Source organism: Geotrypetes seraphini, chromosome 12 (assembly GCF_902459505.1).
Source record: "Geotrypetes seraphini chromosome 12, aGeoSer1.1, whole genome shotgun sequence".
Classification (NCBI taxonomy): domain Eukaryota; kingdom Metazoa; phylum Chordata; class Amphibia; order Gymnophiona; family Dermophiidae; genus Geotrypetes; species Geotrypetes seraphini.
In genome coordinates this window covers 78,411,301-78,431,818 of record NC_047095.1, presented here as the reverse complement: position 1 = coordinate 78,431,818, position 20,518 = coordinate 78,411,301, and the positions used below count along the sequence as shown (strand labels likewise).

The 20,518-nt window shown below is 45.9% G+C and overlaps 1 protein-coding gene across 2 annotated transcripts in view; it reads right to left on the bottom strand.

Moving 5' to 3' along the window:
• Positions 1-2,076: 2,076 nt before the first annotated feature.
• Positions 2,077-20,518, bottom strand: part of EBNA1BP2 (EBNA1 binding protein 2) — a 201,046-nt gene continuing 182,604 nt past the window's right edge. For both annotated transcript variants that reach the window (XM_033916176.1, XM_033916177.1), the window contains exon 10: positions 2,077-2,454. In XM_033916176.1, the coding sequence (XP_033772067.1) occupies positions 2,404-2,454 (51 nt within the window). In that variant the 3' untranslated portion in view covers positions 2,077-2,403. The remainder of the gene's footprint in view (positions 2,455-20,518) is intronic.

The window sequence follows — 20,518 nt, the reverse complement described above, 5'->3', positions numbered from 1 at the left end:
TCCTACTACAAACACTGGAGGCAATAGGAATCACAGGCAAAATCTACAATTGGTTTGAAGGATTCCTCCGCTCAAGAAGATACAGAGTAAAAGCAAACAATGAACAATCAGAATCCTGGAACAACCCTTGGAGTCCCCCAAGGCTCCCCACTATCACCAACACTCTTCAACTTTTACATAGCCACACTTGGCACATGCTTAGACAAGCAAGGTATAACGTCATACAGCTATGCAGACGATATCACCATCCTCCTGCCTTTCGACCAAACTACCTCCAACACAACGAACAAACTACATATTGCATTAGAAAACAGTGTCAAAATGGATGAGAGACCACAAATTAAAACTGAACCAAAATAAAACAAAATTCTTACTTCTAGAAAGAAACAAAATTCCAACCATAACAAACCTAGAAATAAACTCCATCACATATCCCTTACAACCCAACCTAAAACTGCTGTGAATAATGATAGACAAAGGCTGCACCATGCAACTTCAAATCAGCAAAACGGTTCAGAAGGCATTTGCAACCATGCGCAACTTAAGACAAATCCGAAAATACTTCAACAACGAACAATTCAAACTCATAGTACAAGCGCTAATCCTAGGACTCCTGGACTACTATAACATACTTTACCTGTCATGCCCCATCAACATGCTAAAACAATTACAAACAGTCCAAAATACAGCCCTAAGACTAATATACTCGCTGAAAAAATATGACCACATTATCTCAGCTTTCCAAGGCTCACACTGGCTCCCAGTACAAGCACGCATACAACACAAATTCTACTGCACCCTATTCAAAGCCCTAAATGAAAATGGACCAAGCTATCTGAACAACCGCCTAATCTGGAAAAACACATTCAGACCAAGGAGAACTCAAGCACATTTTACCCAACCCCCAATCAAAGGTGTACAAAGCAAAAAAAAATATGACAGTCTACTAGCCACCAGAGCAGCAAAAATAGACCTCCATCTCTCAAATCTGCAAACCACGACGCCCAACTACAAAACATTCAGGAAAGAACTGAAAACCATACTATTCAAGAAATTTGTCAAATGATCTAACCAAACCGTATCGACCATTCCCAGATCCTGATGCATACTATAGCTATCAATCTTGTAATCTCCCTGGGAATGCCCAGGCTAATTTCTTGTTGTAAACCGCCTAGAACTGAAAGGTATTGGCGGGATAGAAGACATCAATGTAATGTAATGTAAATAACCTACTGATCCCGGAATAAAGTGGAATTGCACAAGAATTTTGTATTTTGCTGTAAATGTTCAGTCTTCGTTAACTGCATAGAACTGTAAGATATTGCGGTATACAAATGTTAGTTTATGTTTGTTAAATTATTAAATTAAATATGCAGTCCTAAACTTAAAAGGAGAACTCATCTGTAATTCAGGATAGGTATTTATATGGGCCTACGTCAAACACATAAAACCGATAGCACCAATATTGACATAAAGCTATAGTCCTGTCCCCAGACTGCCTTTTTCTAAACAGACAACTTTAAATTCTGGTCAAAAGTTACACATTCACTAGCTGCAAATGTAAAAAAAACCCAAAAAACTCCAGAAACCTCTCACTCCTCGACTTAACCTCATCACAACTTTCTGCTCAACCTGCCACACCCAAGTTCTCCTCTCATACAAATCTTCATACAGCTTCTCTTGTCATCTGCCCAAATCACTTCCACCTCATTGTTACTCATGGCTACCCTTTTAACTGTAATTTGGCCACACAGCCTCAGCTCATTTTAACATACAGATCACATAACATACACATGATCATTCATTCTTATGACCCTTTAACCTTTGCCTTATGCTCAATCCCATCCTCCAAATCTCCATCTACTGAAAAAGTACCAAAACACAAAATGAGCATCCAATACCTTACATTACATTACATTAGTGATTTTTATTCCGCTTGTACCTTGCGGTTCAAAGCGGATTACATAAGAAGAGAACTGGACATTTCCAGGATGGTACATGACAATAGAGAATACAGTTTGAGGATAGAGACTTAATAACAGAATGATAGTAAAGACTTAATACCCTACTCCAAAATTCTGAAAGATTATCTTTTATTGAAATCAATATGTAAAAACATGGGACACTGTTAGATTTTTGCAGCCTGTCCATCTTAAGAGTCATTAAAAAATCTGTTCTGCCAGCTTCTCTCTTCCGGACTTTAGCCATTTCTCTCCAATAAATGTCTAAAAATGAACCAAAATGAAGGCACTATCTCCAAAACGTTATACAAAGCAAATATGAATACTTGTGACACAAATCCCACGTCACAACCAGTGATGGTGCAGCCTTTTACAACAAATAGACACAGGAGAAGAGTCACAACCAGTGGACTTATGGCATTCGGCAGTAGCGAAAGTATCTTTAGCGGGCTCGGCTCTTCATTTTCTGCCTTGTTCTTTTACCTAGTCTTTTCTGTTAAAAACAGATAAAAACAAAAGAGAACATTCAGAAATCTTTGGTTAAAACCATGTAGTACCCATGTAAAAGATAACAAATGCCTTTTGTCTCTTCTGATCTTTCTCTAAGACACCCTGGAACACTAGGAAAATTGAATTTCTTCTAGAGAAAATTTTTCCCCATCCCCGTGGGAACTCATTTTCCTGTCCCTGCCCCATTTCTGCAAGCTCTGACCTCATCTGCACAAGCCTCAAACACTTTAAAATCATAAGTGTCCCAGGTTCATGTAGTTAAGGCTGAGCTTACAGGAATGAGGAAGGGACAGTGACAAAACTCGCAGGGACAAGACATGGAAATTGAGTTCCTGCAGGAATGGGGACAAATTTGTCCCTGTGTCATTCTCTACTTTCTAATCAAAATTAATTACCAGCTTCTTTAGTTTATTTATTCAAAAAAATCATAATTTTCTTCCTTATATATATTTGATTACAATTTATGTAAACTCTAACCATGATATTAAATAGCAAAATGTTTTTTATTTTTTTTTAATTGAATTTTTTCTTCATAAGTGCTCAGTATCCTATCTTCTGCATAGGAGCCACAGCGAGATCATTTTGGGGACCATCATCACACTTATGGGTCCCTTATTTTTGTTTTTCTGATCTCAAGGTTTTAACATCCAGCATGTGCTCTTATTTTTCTATTCCAATCTCTATTAATGAAAGTAGCACTTATCTTTATCCAGTACTACTCCCCAACTCAGTCCTGAGTTTCGCCACTAGGGCTTCTTCAGGAGGAGTATGTGCTGTAAATAAATAATTTGAATAAACAACTTAAATCTAAAATGTGCTAATCATAATTGTCTTAGACCGAACACTTATTCTTCAGAACTAGTATGTAACTTAGTATCAAGCTGCTTAATTTGTATTTTATTATGTATAAAACCTTTTTCTTATTATTAATTCATGCAATTCTGTATAATATGATCATAAATAGCCTCGGCACTCACTCGGGCTAACCGGAGAAAGTCCGGTAAGAACAAAAAGATTAATATGATTTGTTTACCTCTACCACATATTAAAATAGATTGTAAATAGAACTTATACCGCCCAGATGCCCAAAAAATTTGCATAGGGCGGCATATAATATACGTCATTTCCTAATGACCCGCCATTTTTTCAACAGTTTGATGAAGAAAAGAGTTGGCAGTTTTTCACTTACATGAGAAAGAAAGAGTGAACTCTTTAAGGTATTTCATGATAACTAAATGAGTTAACATAGATCCAGAATTAAGTTTTTCTGTTTAGATTTTAATTTTCAGGTTTAGTGAGAGCGCGTTTAGTGCATTGTAGAATAATAAAATTAACAAACAGTGCAGTATTAATACCCTCCCTCTTTATGGGCATCCGGGCGGTATAGGTTCTGTTTACAATGTTTAATATGTGGTAGAGGTAAACAAATCATATTAATCTTTTTGTTCTTACCGGACTTTCTCCGGTTAGCCCGAGTGAGTGCCGAGGCTATTTATGATCATATTATACAGAATTGCATGAATTAATAAAAAGAAAAAAGTTCTGAAGAATAAGTGTTCAGTCTAAGACAATTATAATTAGCACATTTGAGATTTGTTTATTCAAATTATTTATTTACAGCACATACTTTTTTTAAAAATAATTTTTTATTCATTTTACAACTTACATCAAGTTTATCAAGAAGCACATACTCTTCTTGACGAAGCCCTAGTGGTGAAACTCAGGACAGTTGAGGAGTTGTGAAAGGATAAAATTTATGTCAGCACATTTGCACATTTTTGCACAAACTCACATTGGAGAAGGAATCCTGTGGAGCCACAAGACTAACTCATCCATGTTGGATAAAGAAAAGTGCTACTTTCATTAATAAAGATTGGAATAGAAAAAATAAAAGCACATGTGGATGTTAAAACCTTGAGATCAGAAAAACAAAAATAAGGGACCCATAAGTGTGATGATGCTCCCAAATGATTTCACTGTGGCTCCTATGCAGAAGATAGGATACCGAGCACTTATGAAGAAAAAATTCAATTAAAAAAAAAAAAAAAATTGTACTTACCCTGTTTCCCCGATGGTAAGACACTGTCTTATTTTTTTTGGAAGGCCAAAATATGCTCTAGGGCTTATTTTTGGGGGGATGCCTTATTTACCCATGAAGAAGACTACAGTACAGTTATTGTTGAAAAAAAAAACAGAATTTTATTACCTGTATATGGTACAGTATAATGGTAATAACGGTAGTTGTCATTACAAACCAGCATAACCAGACAATGTCTCCGACTCTCCAGTCGCCCGCCCCGACTCTCCTCTGGCCACCCCGACTCTTCTTTCGCCCGCCCCGACTCTCCTCTCCCCCTTGAAGTCCTGTCCCCACCCTGAAAGCCTGAAGCCCCCCCCCCGACATCCGATTCATCCCCCCCCGCAGGACCGCTCGCACCCCCACCCCGAAGGACCGCTCACACGCACCCCCACAGCCTCCCGACCCCCCCCATCATGTAGAAGCTCCTACCGGTGTCCTGCTGCTTCCCCTCTTGCCCCGCCGACTCCCCGACATGATCGGGGCAAAAGGGAGCCCAAGCCCTCTTGCCCCGCCGACTCCCCAACTCCCCGACAATATCGGGCCAGGAGGGAGCCCAAGTCCTCCTGGCCCTGGCGACCCCCCCCTAGTTGTTCGGGCCAGGAGGGAGCCTAAATCCTCCTGGCCACGGCGACCCCCTAACCCCACCCCGCACTACATTACGGGCAGGAGGGATCCCAGGCCCTCCTGCCCTCGACGCAAACCCCCCTCCCCCCAACGACCGCCCCCCCCAAGAACCTCCGACCGCCCCCCCAGCCGACCCGACCCCCCTGGCCGACCCCCACGACACCCCCACCCCCCTTCCCCGTACCTTTCTGTAGTTGGCCAGACAGACGGGAGCCAAACCCGCCTGTCCGGCAGGCAGCCAACGACGGAATGAGGCCGGATTGGCCCATCCGTCCCAAAGCTCCGCCTACTGGTGGGGCCTAAGGCGCCTGGGCCAATCAGAATAGGCCCGGGAGCCTTAGGTCCCTCCTGGGGGCAGGGCCTGAGGCACATGGTCGGGCCAGAGCAAAGGAGATGGTTGCCAGAGCAAAGGAGAAGAAGGCAGCGTGCTCTGGTAGCCGGACAGAGAGGGAGAGTCGGAGACACAGAGTTCTGCGCAGGGGAAGGAGGCAGGAAGAAGCACAGGACTAGGGGAAGCGGCGAGAGTACGCTCCGCCCACCCCCACCGCGTCAGAGGCAGCGTCGGACTCCCCCTTGAAAGGGGGCGGAGCCAACGCAGCGAGCGCTGAATCGGGTTGCCAGAGCAAAGGAGAAGAAGGCAGCGTGCTCTGGTAGCCGGACAGAGAGGGAGAGTCGGAGACACAGAGTTCTGCGCAGGGGAAGGAGGCAGGAAGAAGCACAGGACTAGGGGAAGCGGCGAGAGTACGCTCCGCCCACCCCCACCGCGTCAGAGGCAGCGTCGGACTCCCCCTTGAAAGGGGGCGGAGCCAACGCAGCGAGCGCTGAATCGGGTTGCCAGAGCAAAGGAGAAGAAGGCAGCGTGCTCTGGTAGCCGGACAGAGAGGGAGAGTCGGAGACACAGAGTTCTGCGCAGGGGAAGGAGGCAGGAAGAAGCACAGGACTAGGGGAAGCGGCGAGAGTACGCTCCGCCCACCCCCACCGCGTCAGAGGCAGCGTCGGACTCCCCCTTGAAAGGGGGCGGAGCCAACGGCGCGCAGCCGTTCGGCGCGCGGCGAAGGCAAGCGGCAAAGGCGCTCGCCTTAGCGAGAGCGCCTTTGCGAAGGGCCTTTGAGAAGGGACAAGGCAACGGAGTAAGACAGAAGGTAAAGAAGCGACAAGTACAGAAGGAAAGCACAGAAGGTAAGAAAGAGACAGACACAAAGGGCCAAGCCGTTCACACAAGTATAACAAGCAGGCAGAGGGAGAGAGTGAGAGAGAGGACACCAGCGGCTGGTAGAGAGAGAGAGGACCCCAGCAGCAGGTAGAGAGAGAGAAAGGACACAAAGCGGGCACAAGTCACAAGTAATCTCAACTGATATCTTAAAGAAGGAACAACAATGGAAGCAGAAGGAAGCCAGAAGATGAGCTTTCCAGTGTTCTGCACAGACTGTCATATGTACGACTATCTCCCCTCGGGGAGACAGTCGTATGTATGCGGTCGGTGTCAGGAACTGAAAAGCTTGAAGAAGGAGGTCAAGCGACTAGAGGACAAGATTCAGGAGCTAGAAGGATTTCACACCACGGAGAGACACATTGAGGAGGAAGTCAGGGAACTCGAGAGATTCATTGAAGAGGCATACAGGACGAAGGTGGAAGAGAACGAACTTCAGATGAAAGAAGAAGCTACACGGATACCAACATGCAAGGGAGAGCAAGAAGAAGATTACCCCAAGGATGACACCCACAGAGGGCTATCGCAAGAGGGGGAGATTTTGGCTAGTCGAGGCCCAAATGAAGAAAGAGTGAAGTACATTGAGGACATTGACCTGAGACCGAAGCGAAAATTGAAGAGAGGAAAGTCAGCGATCCTAGTGGGAGACTCGATCCTTAGGCATGTGGACAGCCACATAGCAGGAGGGAGAGAGGACCGACTGGTGACCTGCCTTCCGGGAGCAAGAACCAAGGACATCGGGGACAAAATTGAAATGATCCTGGAAGGGGCGGAGACAGAAGAGACCGCTGTAGTGATCCACATCGGGACGAACGATGTCAGCAGGAGAGACTACAAAAGAAGCACGCTGTTAGAACAATTCAAGATTCTGGGAAGGAAGCTGAAGATGAGAACCCAGAAGATAGTGTTCTCTGAGATCCTACCAGTACCGAGGGCAGATGTGAAAAGGCAGGAGGAACTACAATCAATAAATACGTGGATGAGGAGATGGTGTGAGGAAGAAGGATTCCACTTCGTGAGGAACTGGACGGCGTTCTGGGGCAAGAGCAAGCTATACAGGAAAGATGGACTGCACCTGAGCGCAGCAGGAACTAGACTCCTAGCAAACAACGTCAAGAGAGGAATAGAACAGGCTTTAAACTAAGAAGAAGGGGAAAGCCGACAGTTGACAAAGGGTCGACGATTCGGAAGACGGTATCCTGTGAAGATACCGAGGGGAAAAATGGCTGGGAAGGAACAAGGGACAAACTACAGGAGTCGACTAACCCAGAAGAAGTGGTTACAATGTCTGCAGCAAAAGAGAAGAAAATATGGACCGAAGCACAGGGAAAGGAAAGGAGGACAGCAAAATACCAGGATCTAAAGTGCATATATGCTAATGCAAGGAGCCTAAGAAACAAAATGGGGGAACTAGAAGCCTTGGCCAACGCAGAAGACATCGACATCATTGGAATCTCTGAAACATGGTGGAATGAGGAAAGCAAATGGGATACAGCACTACCGGGATACAAGCTCTATCGCCAGGACAGAACAGGACAAAAAGGAGGTGGAATAGCCCTATACATAAAAGAAGGCATACAATCCACACAAATGGACACAGCAGAGACGGCCAGCAAGCCGGAATCTCTATGGGTTAAAATACCGGGAAGGAAAGGGCCTGAAATAAAGATGGGCCTGTTTTATCGCCCACCGGGGCAAACCAGAGATATCGATGAGGAAATGGAAGCCGAGATGAAGCGTGAATGCAAAAGCGGCAACACGGTTATTATGGGAGACTTCAACTACCCTGGGATAGACTGGAGGCTTGGAAGCTCGAAATGCGCTAGGGAAACAAAATTCCTGGAAGCTACACAGGATTGTTTCATGGAACAGCTTGTTAGAGAACCGACGAGAGGAAATGCCACTCTGGATCTAATCCTAAATGGGTTAAGGGGACCTGCAAAGGAAGTAGAAGTAGTGGGACCATTGGGAAACAGCGATCATAATATGATCAAGTTCAAGGTTGAGGTAGGAGTGTCAAAAGGCAAGAGATCCATTGCGACAACGTTTAACTTCAGGAAAGGAAACTACGAAGCAATGAGGGAATTGGTAAGGAAGAAACTTAGGAACACTTCCAAAACATGGCTAACGGTAAATCATGCCTGGTCCTTCTTCAGGGACATGGTGAGCGAGGCGCAAAATCTGTATATCCCCAGATTCAGGAAGGGGTGTAAAAAGAATCGAACAAAAGACCCGGCGTGGATAACCAAAACAGTGAAGGAAGCGATAGGCAATAAGAAAAAATCATTCAAGAAATGGAAAAAGGACAAAACTGAGGGGAGCTGGAAAGAGCACAAGAAGCATCAAAAAGAATGTCACCGTGAGGTTCGGAAAGCCAAAAGAGAGTATGAAGAGAGGCTAGCCAGGGAAGCAAGAAATTTCAAACCATTCTTCAGATATGTTAAAGGGAAGCAGCCGGCTAGAGAGGAAGTGGGACCGCTGGACGACGGAGACAGGAAGGGAGTGGTGAAGGAGGAGAAGGTAGTGGCAGAAAGACTTAACATGTTCTTCTCGTCTGTATTTACAAACGAAAACACGTCCAACATACCGGAACCTGAGCAATTCTTCAACGGAAGTCAGGCAGAAAAATTAACATCCATAGAAGTGAGCCTTGAGGACGTTCGTAGGCAGATAGAAAAACTAAAAACTGACAAATCCCCAGGTCCGGATGGCATACATCCAAGGGTTCTGAAGGAATTAAAGGAGGAGATAGCGGAACTACTGCAGCAAATTTGCAACTTATCCCTGAAAACAGGCGAGATCCCGGAAGATTGGAAGATAGCCAACGTTACGCCCATCTTTAAAAAGGGATCAAGAGGTGACCCGGGAAACTACAGGCCGGTGAGCCTGACTTCGGTTCCAGGGAAAATGGCAGAAGCACTGATTAAAGAAAACATCGATCAACATTTTGAAAAAAATGAACTTCTGATAACCAGCCAGCATGGTTTCTGCAAGGGAAGATCGTGCCTAACGAATTTATTGCACTTCTTCGAAGGGATCAACAAACGGATGGACAAAGGAGACCCCATAGACATCATATATCTAGATTTCCAAAAAGCCTTTGACAAGGTGCCCCATGAACGTCTACTCCGGAAACTGAAGAACCATGGGGTGGAAGGAGACGTACATAGATGGATCAGAAACTGGTTGGAGGGTAGAAAACAAAGGGTAGGAGTGAAGGGTCACTACTCCGACTGGAGGAGGGTCACGAGTGGTGTCCCGCAGGGCTCGGTGCTCGGGCCGCTGCTATTTAATATCTTCATAAATGATCTAGAAACAGGAACGAAGTGCGAGATAATAAAATTTGCGGACGACACCAAACTATTTAATGGAGCTCGGACTACAGAGGACTGCGAAAAGTTGCAAAGGGACTTGAACAAATTAGAAGAATGGGCGGCGAAATGGCAGATGAAGTTCAACATTGAAAAATGTAAAGTATTACATGTGGGGAGCAGAAACTCGAGGTACAACTATACAATGGGAGGGATGTTATTGAATAAGAGTACCCAGGAAAGGGACTTGGGGGTAATGGTGGACATGACAATGAAGCCGTCGGTACAGTGTGCAGCGGCTGCTAAGAGAGCGAATAGAATGCTTGGTATAATCAAAAAGGGTATTACAGCCAGAACGAAAGAAGTTATCCTGCCGTTGTATCGGGCGATGGTGCGCCCGCATTTGGAGTACTGCGTCCAATATTGGTCGCCGTATCTTAAGAAGGATATGGCATTAGTCGAGAGGGTTCAAAGGAGAGCAACACGTCTGATAATAGGTATGGAAAACCTGTCATATTCTGAGAGATTGGAGAAGCTGGGTCTCTTTTCCCTGGAGAAGAGGAGACTTAGAGGGGATATGATAGAGACTTATAAGATCATGAAGGGCATAGAGAGAGTAGAGAGGGACAGATTCTTCGAACTTTCGAAAAATAAGAGAACAAGAGGGCATTCGGAAAAGTTGAAAGGGGACAGATTCAAAACAAATGCTAGGAAGTTCTTCTTTACCCAACGTGTGGTGGACACCTGGAATGCGCTTCCAGAGGACGTTATAAGGCAGAGTACGGTACTGGGGTTCAAATTTCTACTGGAAATGGGGATAGAGGGGTATAGATAGAAGATTACTGCACAGGTCCTGGACCTGTTGGGCCGCCGCGTGAGCGGACTGCTGGGCACGATGGACCTCGGGTCTGACCCAGCAGAGGCATTTCTTATGTTCTTATGTTCTTATTATGATTGGCCCAGGCGCCTTAGGCCCCACCAGTAGGCGGAGCTTTGGGACGGATGGGCCAATCCGGCCTCATTCCATCGTTGGCTGCCTGCCGGACAGGCGGGTTTGGCTCCCGTCTGTCCGGCCAACTACAGAAAGGTACGGGGAAGGGGGTTGGGGGTGTCATGGGGGTCGGCCAGGGGGGTCGCGGGTTGGCTGGGGGGGCGGTCGTTGGGGGGAGGGGGGTTTGCGTCGAGGGCAGGAAGGCCTGGGATCCCTCCTGCCCGTAATGTAGTGCAGGGTGGGGTTAGGGGGTCGCCTTGGCCAGGAGGGTTTGGGCTCCCTCCTGGCCCGAACAACTAGCGGGGGGGGGGGGGGGGGGTCACCAGAGCCAGGAGGACTTGGGCTCCCTCCTGGCCCGATATTGTCGGGGAGTTGGGGAATCGACGGGGCAAGAGGGCTTGGGCTCCTTTTTGCCCCGATCATGTCGGGGAGTCGGGGGGGCAAGAGGGCTTGAGCTCCCTCTTGCCCCGATCGTGTCGGGGAGTCGGCGGTCCTTCGGGGTGGGGGTGCGGGTGTGTGCGAGCGGTCCTGCGGGGGGTGAATCGGACGTCGGGGGGAACTATGTAAAAAAAATTTTGTAGGGAGGGATGAGGGAAGCTGCCTGTGTTTCCTGGCGCGGAGTCACGAGCGCGCGCTGCAGTCCTGTCACTTCCTCCTCTTCACTTCATGACGAGGCGCGGTACGCAGCCATGGAGGCAAATAGGTAGACGGAGTCACCCAGCGTACCACCCAATTCAGGTAAGCGCAGGTATCGGTGGGTGGCTTATTTGCGGGGGGGTGCCTTATTTTACATTTTTTTCTAAAAAGGGGGGGCTGTCTTATTTGATGGCCCTGCCTTATCATCAGGGAAACACGGTAATATCATGGTTAGAGTTTATATAAATTGTAATTAAACTAAAGAAGCTGGTAATTAATTTTGATTAGTTTTAATCACATACCGGCAATACATATTTTATACTCCTAATTATTTATAATTCTCTACTTTCTGCCACTGAAAAACCAAGTTGGCAGACAGTGTGTATACAGCTGGATTGAGATATGGCTCAAAATTAACAAGAGGAAATGGGCAATTCTTATGCATTCTGAATCTTCACACTACCTGGCACACCTTCCATATAGTACAACACCAAAAAAATAAAAAGATTAATTTCCTCCTATACTGTGCAGAATATAAAGATCACATGCCAGGGATGGTGTTAGCCAAACTTCAGGATTGCAACCGTCACGTTTGAAAGTCACTCAGAGGTATAGAGTTCTTCAAGAAGAGAGTTGCGCCCTCTAGTGATGAACCAAAGTATATTTTTCAGTCGTTGCAACTTTATTAGTTCTGGTTACGCTCCAAGTTTGATTACCTGTTATAAACTGAATTATCAAACTGCTCTCAATTTTCTCACAGAGCGATGTTCATTTGAAAAGATTTGTAAAGATAAGAAAAAACAAAGTATTTTCATACAAGTGTTTGAAAGACTGTAAAGACATTTATTTATTTATTTATTTATTTACTTTTGTAATCAAACTTGGAGCGTAACCAGAACTAATAAAGTTGCAACGACTGAAAAATATACTTTGGTTCATCACTAGAGGGCGCAACTCTCTTCTTGAAGAACTCTATACCTCTGAGTGACTTTCAAACGTGACGGTTGCAATCCTGAAGTTTGGTTACCAATTTGAATGAGAAGACAGTTCTTTTATTTGAACTCTAATATTTTTCTGACTTCCACTAATATTTAACTATTAGTACCCCAGTGACATTATAAAGGGATGGTGTTAGGCCAAGAAGTGCAATTAGGGCAACGGCCCCCTGGCTAGAGAAAGCCCTAAGCCTGCTAGAAGCTGAAGATGGCATAGGCTAGTAGAGGGCGTTAGGGTCCCCTCCCAAATTTCTGCCCTGGGCCCTACCTATGACTAACACCAGCACCGGTAGGATAAACATTTCAGTTCTCATATATTCTAATCACAAAATAGAAAATAAAATTATTATTTTTTTTACCTTTTGTTGTCTGGTCATTATTCAAATCATGTTGGTCCCAGGCTCTGGATTCTGTTTGTCTTCTGATAACTCGCTTGCCAAGGTCTCCTGCCCATTTGAAGTTTTCTTCTTTTTCCATGTTCACCATACATCTTCCATCTCTGTCCTCCCCTTCCCTTTCCTTCCCCAGAGGTCTGGCATCTTCTCGATCCCCGCAGTCCAGCATTTCTCTAATGACCACTCCCCCACCCTACATTCCTCTCCTCCATGGGATCCAATAAGGCAGTACTCTTGTGCTCTTCGGGCCACTGGCAGCATAAGTAAAGCTTTCCCTCTGCTATTGCTTTGTGCCTAAGCGGGGCCAGGAAGCAGTAGCAGAGGGAAAGCTTCCAGGCTTGGAAGGCAGCATATTTACTTCACTCATGCTTGCTGATGGCTCGAAGAATGAAAGAATGACTGTAGTGACGGATCCCACCATTCCCAGATCCACCATCTCTCCTTTTCTCAACTACCCTTTCATCCAGCACCTCTCCCTCCTTCCCCACCACATTGGGGTCTATTATTTCTCCCTTTCTCTTCCCAACTATCCTTCTATCCAGTATCTCTATCCCCCTCCCTCTCCCTTTCTTTTTCCTCCCTCCATCCCATTGTTCCCATCTCTCTCCCTCTCCTCTGTTTTCAGACCCATTATTTATTCCCCTCCACCTTCCCTCCTCAGTCTGGCATATGCTTCTCTCTTTGGACCCCTCCCTCTGTCCGTACCTTCCTTCATGTACTTCTCATAGCTACACCAGGGGGCCCCCAAAGGCCAGCATGCTTCCCCTTCTCTCCGGCATCTCCCAGTCTCACTTTAGAAACTAATTACGTCCTTTGAAGGATCGCTGGTGCACTTTCCCTCTGCCGCAGTTTGCCCTAGACCAAAACAAGACGTTAGGTCAGAGGGGCAAGACTATAGCAGAGGGAAAGTGAACCAGTGATCCTCCACAAACCACAATTCATTTTTAAAGTGAGACCAGGAACCGAATTGAGCAGCACTAGCTTGTGGGTTTGGCAGCTCCAGATGGCTTCCATCCCTCCCTGCCACTGGCACAAACTTTTCAGAGCGAGCCATCAAACAGGCTGGCTCGACGATGCTCGTGGCCTTCCCTCTGCTGGGCTCCTCCAGATGATGTAACTTCTTTGCTTTGCCAAAAAAGGAAGTAGCATCATAAGGAGAAGCTCAGCAGAGCGAAGGCTGCAAACACCATCTCTGTAGAGATTGGCTCGCTCTGCAAGGAATGTACCAGTGGCAGGGAGGGAGTGAAGCCGGCTAGAGCCGCCGGACCCACAAGTGTGGGCTGGAGCCACTGGACCTACAAGGAGAGGGCCTGGAGCCGCCGAATCTGCAATGGTTGGATATTTGGGAGCTGTGGTATGTGGGGTTCCCCATGAGAACAAAGCTTTTTACTGCTCCATGGAGCAGTGAAAAGATTTGTTCCCATGTGGTGAACAGAAATTTTACCTGTTCCTGCGGTTTTACTGTGGTCATCAACAGAAAAGGGTCACTGTGTCATTTTCTATTCAGGATCACCTGCAATGGCCTGCACTGGGAGGATACCATTCTCAGGTATAACACATTACAGTAATCCCACTTCTGTAAAGCACAGTTACTTACCATAACAGGTTGTTATCCAGGGACACCAGGCAGATATTCTCACATATGGGTGACGTAACTGACGGAGCTCCGGCATCGCCACTTTAAGTCTTTAAAAAGTTTGCGATAGCCCGAACTGCGCATACGTTAGTGCCTTCCCGCCTGACGTAGGGTGCATGGTCCCTCAGTTAAGATAAGCCAGCTAAGAAGCCAACCCGGGGAGGTGGGTGGGTTGTGAGAATATCTGCCCGCTGTCCCTTGATAACACCTGTTACGGTAAATAACTGTGCTTTATCCCAGGACAAGCAGGCAGCATATTCTCATGTATGGGTGACCTCCAAGCTAACAGAAATGAGATGGTGCGAGTGTTGGCCTTTAGGAAAATAAATTTTGTAATAACAGATTGGCCGAAGTGCCCATCCCATCTGGAGAAGGACTCCAGACAGTAGTGAGAAGTGAAGGTATGAACTGAGGACCAGTGGCAGCTTTACAGATTTCCTCAATGGGAGTAGATCTGAGAAAAGCAACAGAAGCTGCCATAGCTCTAATTTTGTGGGCTGTGACACGACTCTCCAATGCCAGTCCAGTCTGAGCATAACTGAATGAGATGCAGGCAGCCAGCCAGTTGGAAATCGTTCTCCTGGAAACAGGAAACAATTGATTAATCTTACCATGTTAATGTAATTTTGAAAGTTTTTTGTAATATTGCTGTCTGCATACAGTCTCTTCCTTTGTAAACCGCTCTGAACTGTTTGTGGTATTGCTGTATATAAAAATAAAATTATTATTGTTTGGATCAAAAGAGATGAAAAGTTGGGGAGATGTTCGATGTGGCTTTGTCCGGTCAATGTAAACCATTTACAGTCCAAAGTATGCAATGCGTTTTCTCCTGCATGAGAATTGACTGATTAAGATGAAACTCAGTGACAACTTTCGAAATAATCTTTGGATGTGTACGCAGAAGCTCCCTGTCATGATGAAAAACTGTGAAGGGTGGATCAGCTACCAAGGCTTGCAACTCACTGACCCCTCCTGGCAGAGGTGAGAGCAATAAATAATATTAAAAATTGAACTAAGGCCAGTACTGGGCAAACTTGCACGGTCTGTGTCTGTATATGGCCGTTTGGTGGAGGATGGGCTGGGAAGGGCTTCAATGGCTGGGAGGGTGTAGAAGGGCTGGAGTAGGTTTTAACGGAGATTTTGGCAATAGGAACCCAAGCACAGTACCGGGTAGAGCTTTGGATTCTTGCCCAGAAATAGCTAAGAAGAAATTTTTTTTTTTTAAATTTAAATTGAATCAGGTTAGGCAGACTGGATGGACCATTCGGGTCTTTATCTGCCATCATCTACTATGTTAGGAAGACAACTTTCCAGGTGAGAAACTTGAGATGAGCTGTGGCCATTGGTTCAAATGGTGGTTTCATCAAGGTCCTAGATGACAGGTGGAGGATTGAGAGGTGGTTTAACATTGAAAAGCACTTTCATAAATCTGGAGACCAAAGGATGAGCAGTAGGAGGCTTTCCCTCGACTGGCATGTGATAAACTGTAATAGCACTGAGATGGACTCTGATAGATGTAGATTTGAGTCCAGAGTCAAACACCAATTCCACTGCCATATGAGCCCCCAAGGCATAAGGGGGTGCGTCCGTCGTGATGACCTTGTGATGAGGGGGTAAATGAAAAAGAAGACCTCTGGATAGATTGGAAGGTTATCCACCATTGAAGTGACTGCAGAAGAGATGATGTTACAGATATGTTGTGAGAGACGATCCATCGCTTGAGAGGCAAGGGTCCACTGAGGAGTGCGAAGATGTAGTCTTGCCAGTGGTGTCACATGGACAGTGGAAGCCATGTGACCTAGAAGAACCATCATGTGCCTTGCAGAGATGGAGTGAAGAGGAAGCAGTTGCTGACAAAAGCAGATGAGAGCCTGAAGGCGATCTGTAGGAAGAAATGCTTTCATGGGAGTGGTGTGTAGGATTGCCAGAATGAACTGCAGATGTTGAGATGGAAGAAGATGTGACTTGGGGAAGTTGATTTTGAATCCTAGAATCTGTAGAAAAGAAATGGTCTGAGATCTTGCTTGGACCACTTCCTGAGAAGATACAGCCTTGATCAACCAGTTGTCCAGGTAAGGGAAGAAGTGAAGGCCGTGTGATCGGAAAGATGCAGCCACTACAATCGGGCACTTCGTGAAGACTGGGAGAAGATGCCAGGCTGAAGGGAAAATGGAGGCACTTAAGAACATAAGAATTTCCACTGCTGAGTCAGACCAGTGGTCCATCATGCCCAGCAGTCCGCTCACGCGGCGGACCTCTGGTCTAAGACCAGCACCCTAACTGAGACTAGCCCTACCAGCGCACGTTCTTGTTCAGCAGAAACTTGTCTAACTTTGTCTTGAATCCTTGGAGGGTGTTTTCCCCTATAACAGCCTCTGGAAGAGCGTTCCAGCTTTCTACCACTCTCTGGGTGAAGAAGAACTTCCTTACGTTTGTACGGAATCTATCCCCTTTCAACTTTAGAGAGTGCCCTACCTTGGAGAGGGTGAACAACCTGTCCTTATCTACTAAGTCTATCCCCTTCAGTACCTTGAATGTTTCGATCATGTCCCCTCTCAAAATCCTCTGTTTGAGAGATAAGAAGCCCAGTTTCTCTAATCTTTTGCTATACGGCAGCTCCTCCAGCCTCTTAATCATCTTAGTCGCTCTTCTCTTGACCCTTTCGAGTAGTATCGTTTCCTTCTTCATGTATGGCGACCAGTGCTGGACGCAGTATTCCAGGTGAGGGCGTACCATGGCCCGGTACAGCGGCATGATAACCTTCTCTGATCTGTTCGTGATCCCATTCTTTATCATTCCTAGCATTCTGTTTGCCATTTTTGCTGCCGCCGCACATTGTGTGGACGGCTTCATTGACTTGTCGATCAGAACTCCCAAGTCCCTTTCCTGGGAGGACTCTCCAAGTACCGCCCCAGACATCCTGTATTCGTGCATGAGATTTTTGTTACCGACATGCATCACTTTACACTTATCCACGTTGAACCTCATCTGCCATGTCGATGCCCATTCCTCAAGCTTGATTATGTCACGTTGCAGATCTTCGCAATCCCTCTGCGTCTTTACTACTCTGAATAACTTTGTATCATCTGCAAATTTAATCACCTCGCTCGTCGTACCTATGTCCAGATCATTTATAAAGATGTTAAAGAGCATGGGTCCAAGCACCAAGCCCTGCGGCACCCCACTGGTGACACTCTTCCAGTCCGAGTATTGTCCATTTACCCCCACTCTCTGTTTCCTATGCTCCAGCCAGTTTTTAATCCAAGTAAGTATTTCACCCTCAATTCCATGGCTTGCAATTTTCCGAAGTAGTCGTTCATGCGGAACCTTGTCGAACACCTTCTGAAAATCCAGATATACAATGTCGACTAGATCACCCTTGTCTATCTGTCTGTTTACTCCCTCAAAGAAGTGCAGCAAGTTCCTCAAACATGATCTGCCTTTGCTCAAACCGTGCTGACTGGTCCTCATCAGCCCGTGTCCGTCAAGGTGATCAATGATGCTGTCCTTTATCAGTGACTCTACCATCTTTCCCGGTACCGAGGTCAGACTCACCGGTCTGTAGTTTCCCGGATCTCCCCTCGAACCTTTCTTGAAGATCGGTGTAACATTCGCCACTTTCCAGTCTTCCGGAATCTTTCCCGATTTGATCGACAGATTGGCTATTAGTTGAAGCAGTTCAGCTACGGTCCCTTTCAGTTCCTTGATGACCCTCGGATGGATGCCATCCGGTCCCGGGGATTTATTGCTCTTAAGCCTATCAATCTGCCTACATACCTCCTCTAGACTGACCGTCAATCCTGTCAGCTTTCCGTCTTCGTTTCCAGCATATAGTCTGATGGGTATGCTATGTACATCTTCTTCGGCAAAAAATGTGTTCAGTTTGTCAGCGATTGCTTTGTCCTCCTTTAGTGCTTCCTTTATTCTATGGTCATCCAATGGTCCCACCACTTCCTTTGCGGGTCGTTTCCCCTTAATATATCGAAAGAACAGCTTGAAGTTTTTCGCCTCCTTGGCTATTTTTTCCTCATAGCCTCTTTTGGTCCCTTTTACCGCCTTATGGCACCTGCGTTGATGTTGTTTGTGCTTGTTCCGGTTTTCATCCGTTTTTGACCTTTTCCGTTCCTTAAATGAAGTTTTCTTGTCTCTGATCGCTTCCTTCACCTTTACAGTGAGTCACGCCGGTTCTTTGTTCTTTTTCCTCTTGGATCCCTTGTTGATACGCGGTATATATATTTTGCGCCTCGGTGACTGTGTCCTTAAAAAGGGACCAAGCTTGCTCTAGCGTTTTTACAGTGCTTATCCTCTTCTTAATCTTCTTCCCTACCATGAGTCTCATCCCTTCGTAATTCCCTTTTCGGAAATTCAGTGCCGTGGCTGTCATTTTGGACCGATGTTTCTCCCCTGCGTCCAGATCCCTAGCATTCCAAGCGGGCAAATGGAACAAATGCCTCACAACCCTCATCTCCAATTCCCCTCCCCCTATCAAATGTTCAGGAAGTCAATCAAAACCTACCTTTTTGACAAATTCCTCTAACTTCTCCCTCCCCTCTTCCCTGCCTCCTCCTCTGACCTCGACTTACCTCGACTCACCGCCATATGTAACACTGCTATATGTAACACTGCTGTATGTAACTCTCAGCAAATGTAATTACTCTGCAAATGTAATCTAGCTGTAAAAATAACTTCACCGTAAATGTATCGTCAATAATGTAAATGTAGCATCGCCGAAAAGGTAACTTCGCTGTAAATGTACAGTCTCTTCATCTGTTAACTGCATAGAACTTCCATGGTAATGCGGTATACAAGAATAAAGTTATTATTATTATCAAAGCGGATCATATTGTGATCGCTGCTTCCCAGCGTCCCTTCTACTTTTACATCTTGTGCTGGTCCTTGCAGGCCATTTAGAATTAAGTCCAGAATTGCATTTCCTCTAGTATTTTCCTTGACAAGTTGTTCCAGGAAGCAATCGCCTACAGCATCCAAGAACTTGGTCTCTCTAATGCAGCCAGAGGTGCCTAGGTTCCAGTCTATTCCCGGATAGTTGAAGTCACCCATGATAACTATGTTGCCTCCCTTGCAGTTGCGTTTAATCTCGTCTGTCATTTCTTCATCAATTTCTTTGGACTGCCCTGGGGGTCGGTAGTAGATGTCGATCTTCGTTTCCAGGCCATTTGTTCCTGGAATTTTGACCCATAGAGACTCATAGAAACATAGAAACATAGAAACATAGAAATTGACGGCAGAAAAGGGCCATAGCCCATCGAGTCTGCCCATACCAATGACCCACTCCCTGATTCTTACTCTCCTAGAGATCCCACCTGAATATCCCATTTTCTCTTGAAATCTAACACGCTGCTGGCCTCAACCACCCGCTGAGGCAGCTCGTTCCAATGATCGACCACCCTTTCGGTGAAGAAGTACTTCCTAGCATCACCCCGAAATTTCCCTCCCCTGATTTTCAGCGAGTGTCCTCTGGTTACCGAAGGACCTGTAAGACTGAAGATATCATCTTTCACCTCTATACGCCCAGTAATATACTTAAAGGTCTCAATCATGTCCCCTCTCTCTCTTCGCTCCTCCAGTGAGTACATCCGCAGTTTTTTTAACCTTTCTTCATACGTGAGATCCCTTAGCCCCAAGACCATCCTGGTAGCCATTCGCTGAACCGACTCAATTCTCAACACATCCTTTCGGTAGTGTGGTCTCCAGAATTGAACACAATACTCGAGATGAGGTCTCACCATGGATCTGTACAGTGGCATTATGACTTCAGGTCTTCTGCTGACAAAACCCCTACGGATACAGCCCATCATTTGTCTTGCCTTAGACGAAGCCTTCTCTACTTGATTGGCAGCCTTCATGTCGTCGCTTATGATCACTCCTAAATCACGTTCCACTGTGGTCCTGGACAAGGTTTCACCATTTAGTGTGTAAGTTCTGTGTGGATTTTTTTTGCCTAGGTGCATTACTTTACATTTTTTAGCATTGAAGCCTAGCTGCCAAGTTGATGACCACTGTTCAAGCTGTCTTAGGTCCTGCGTCATAAAGTCGGGCACACTCTAACTTATTCGTCAGTTGTGGCGTGTTCTTTCCAGCAGATTCAATTTCCTCTTTGACGTATATGGCAACGCCCCCCCCCCCCTTTTTGAGCCACTCTGTCTCT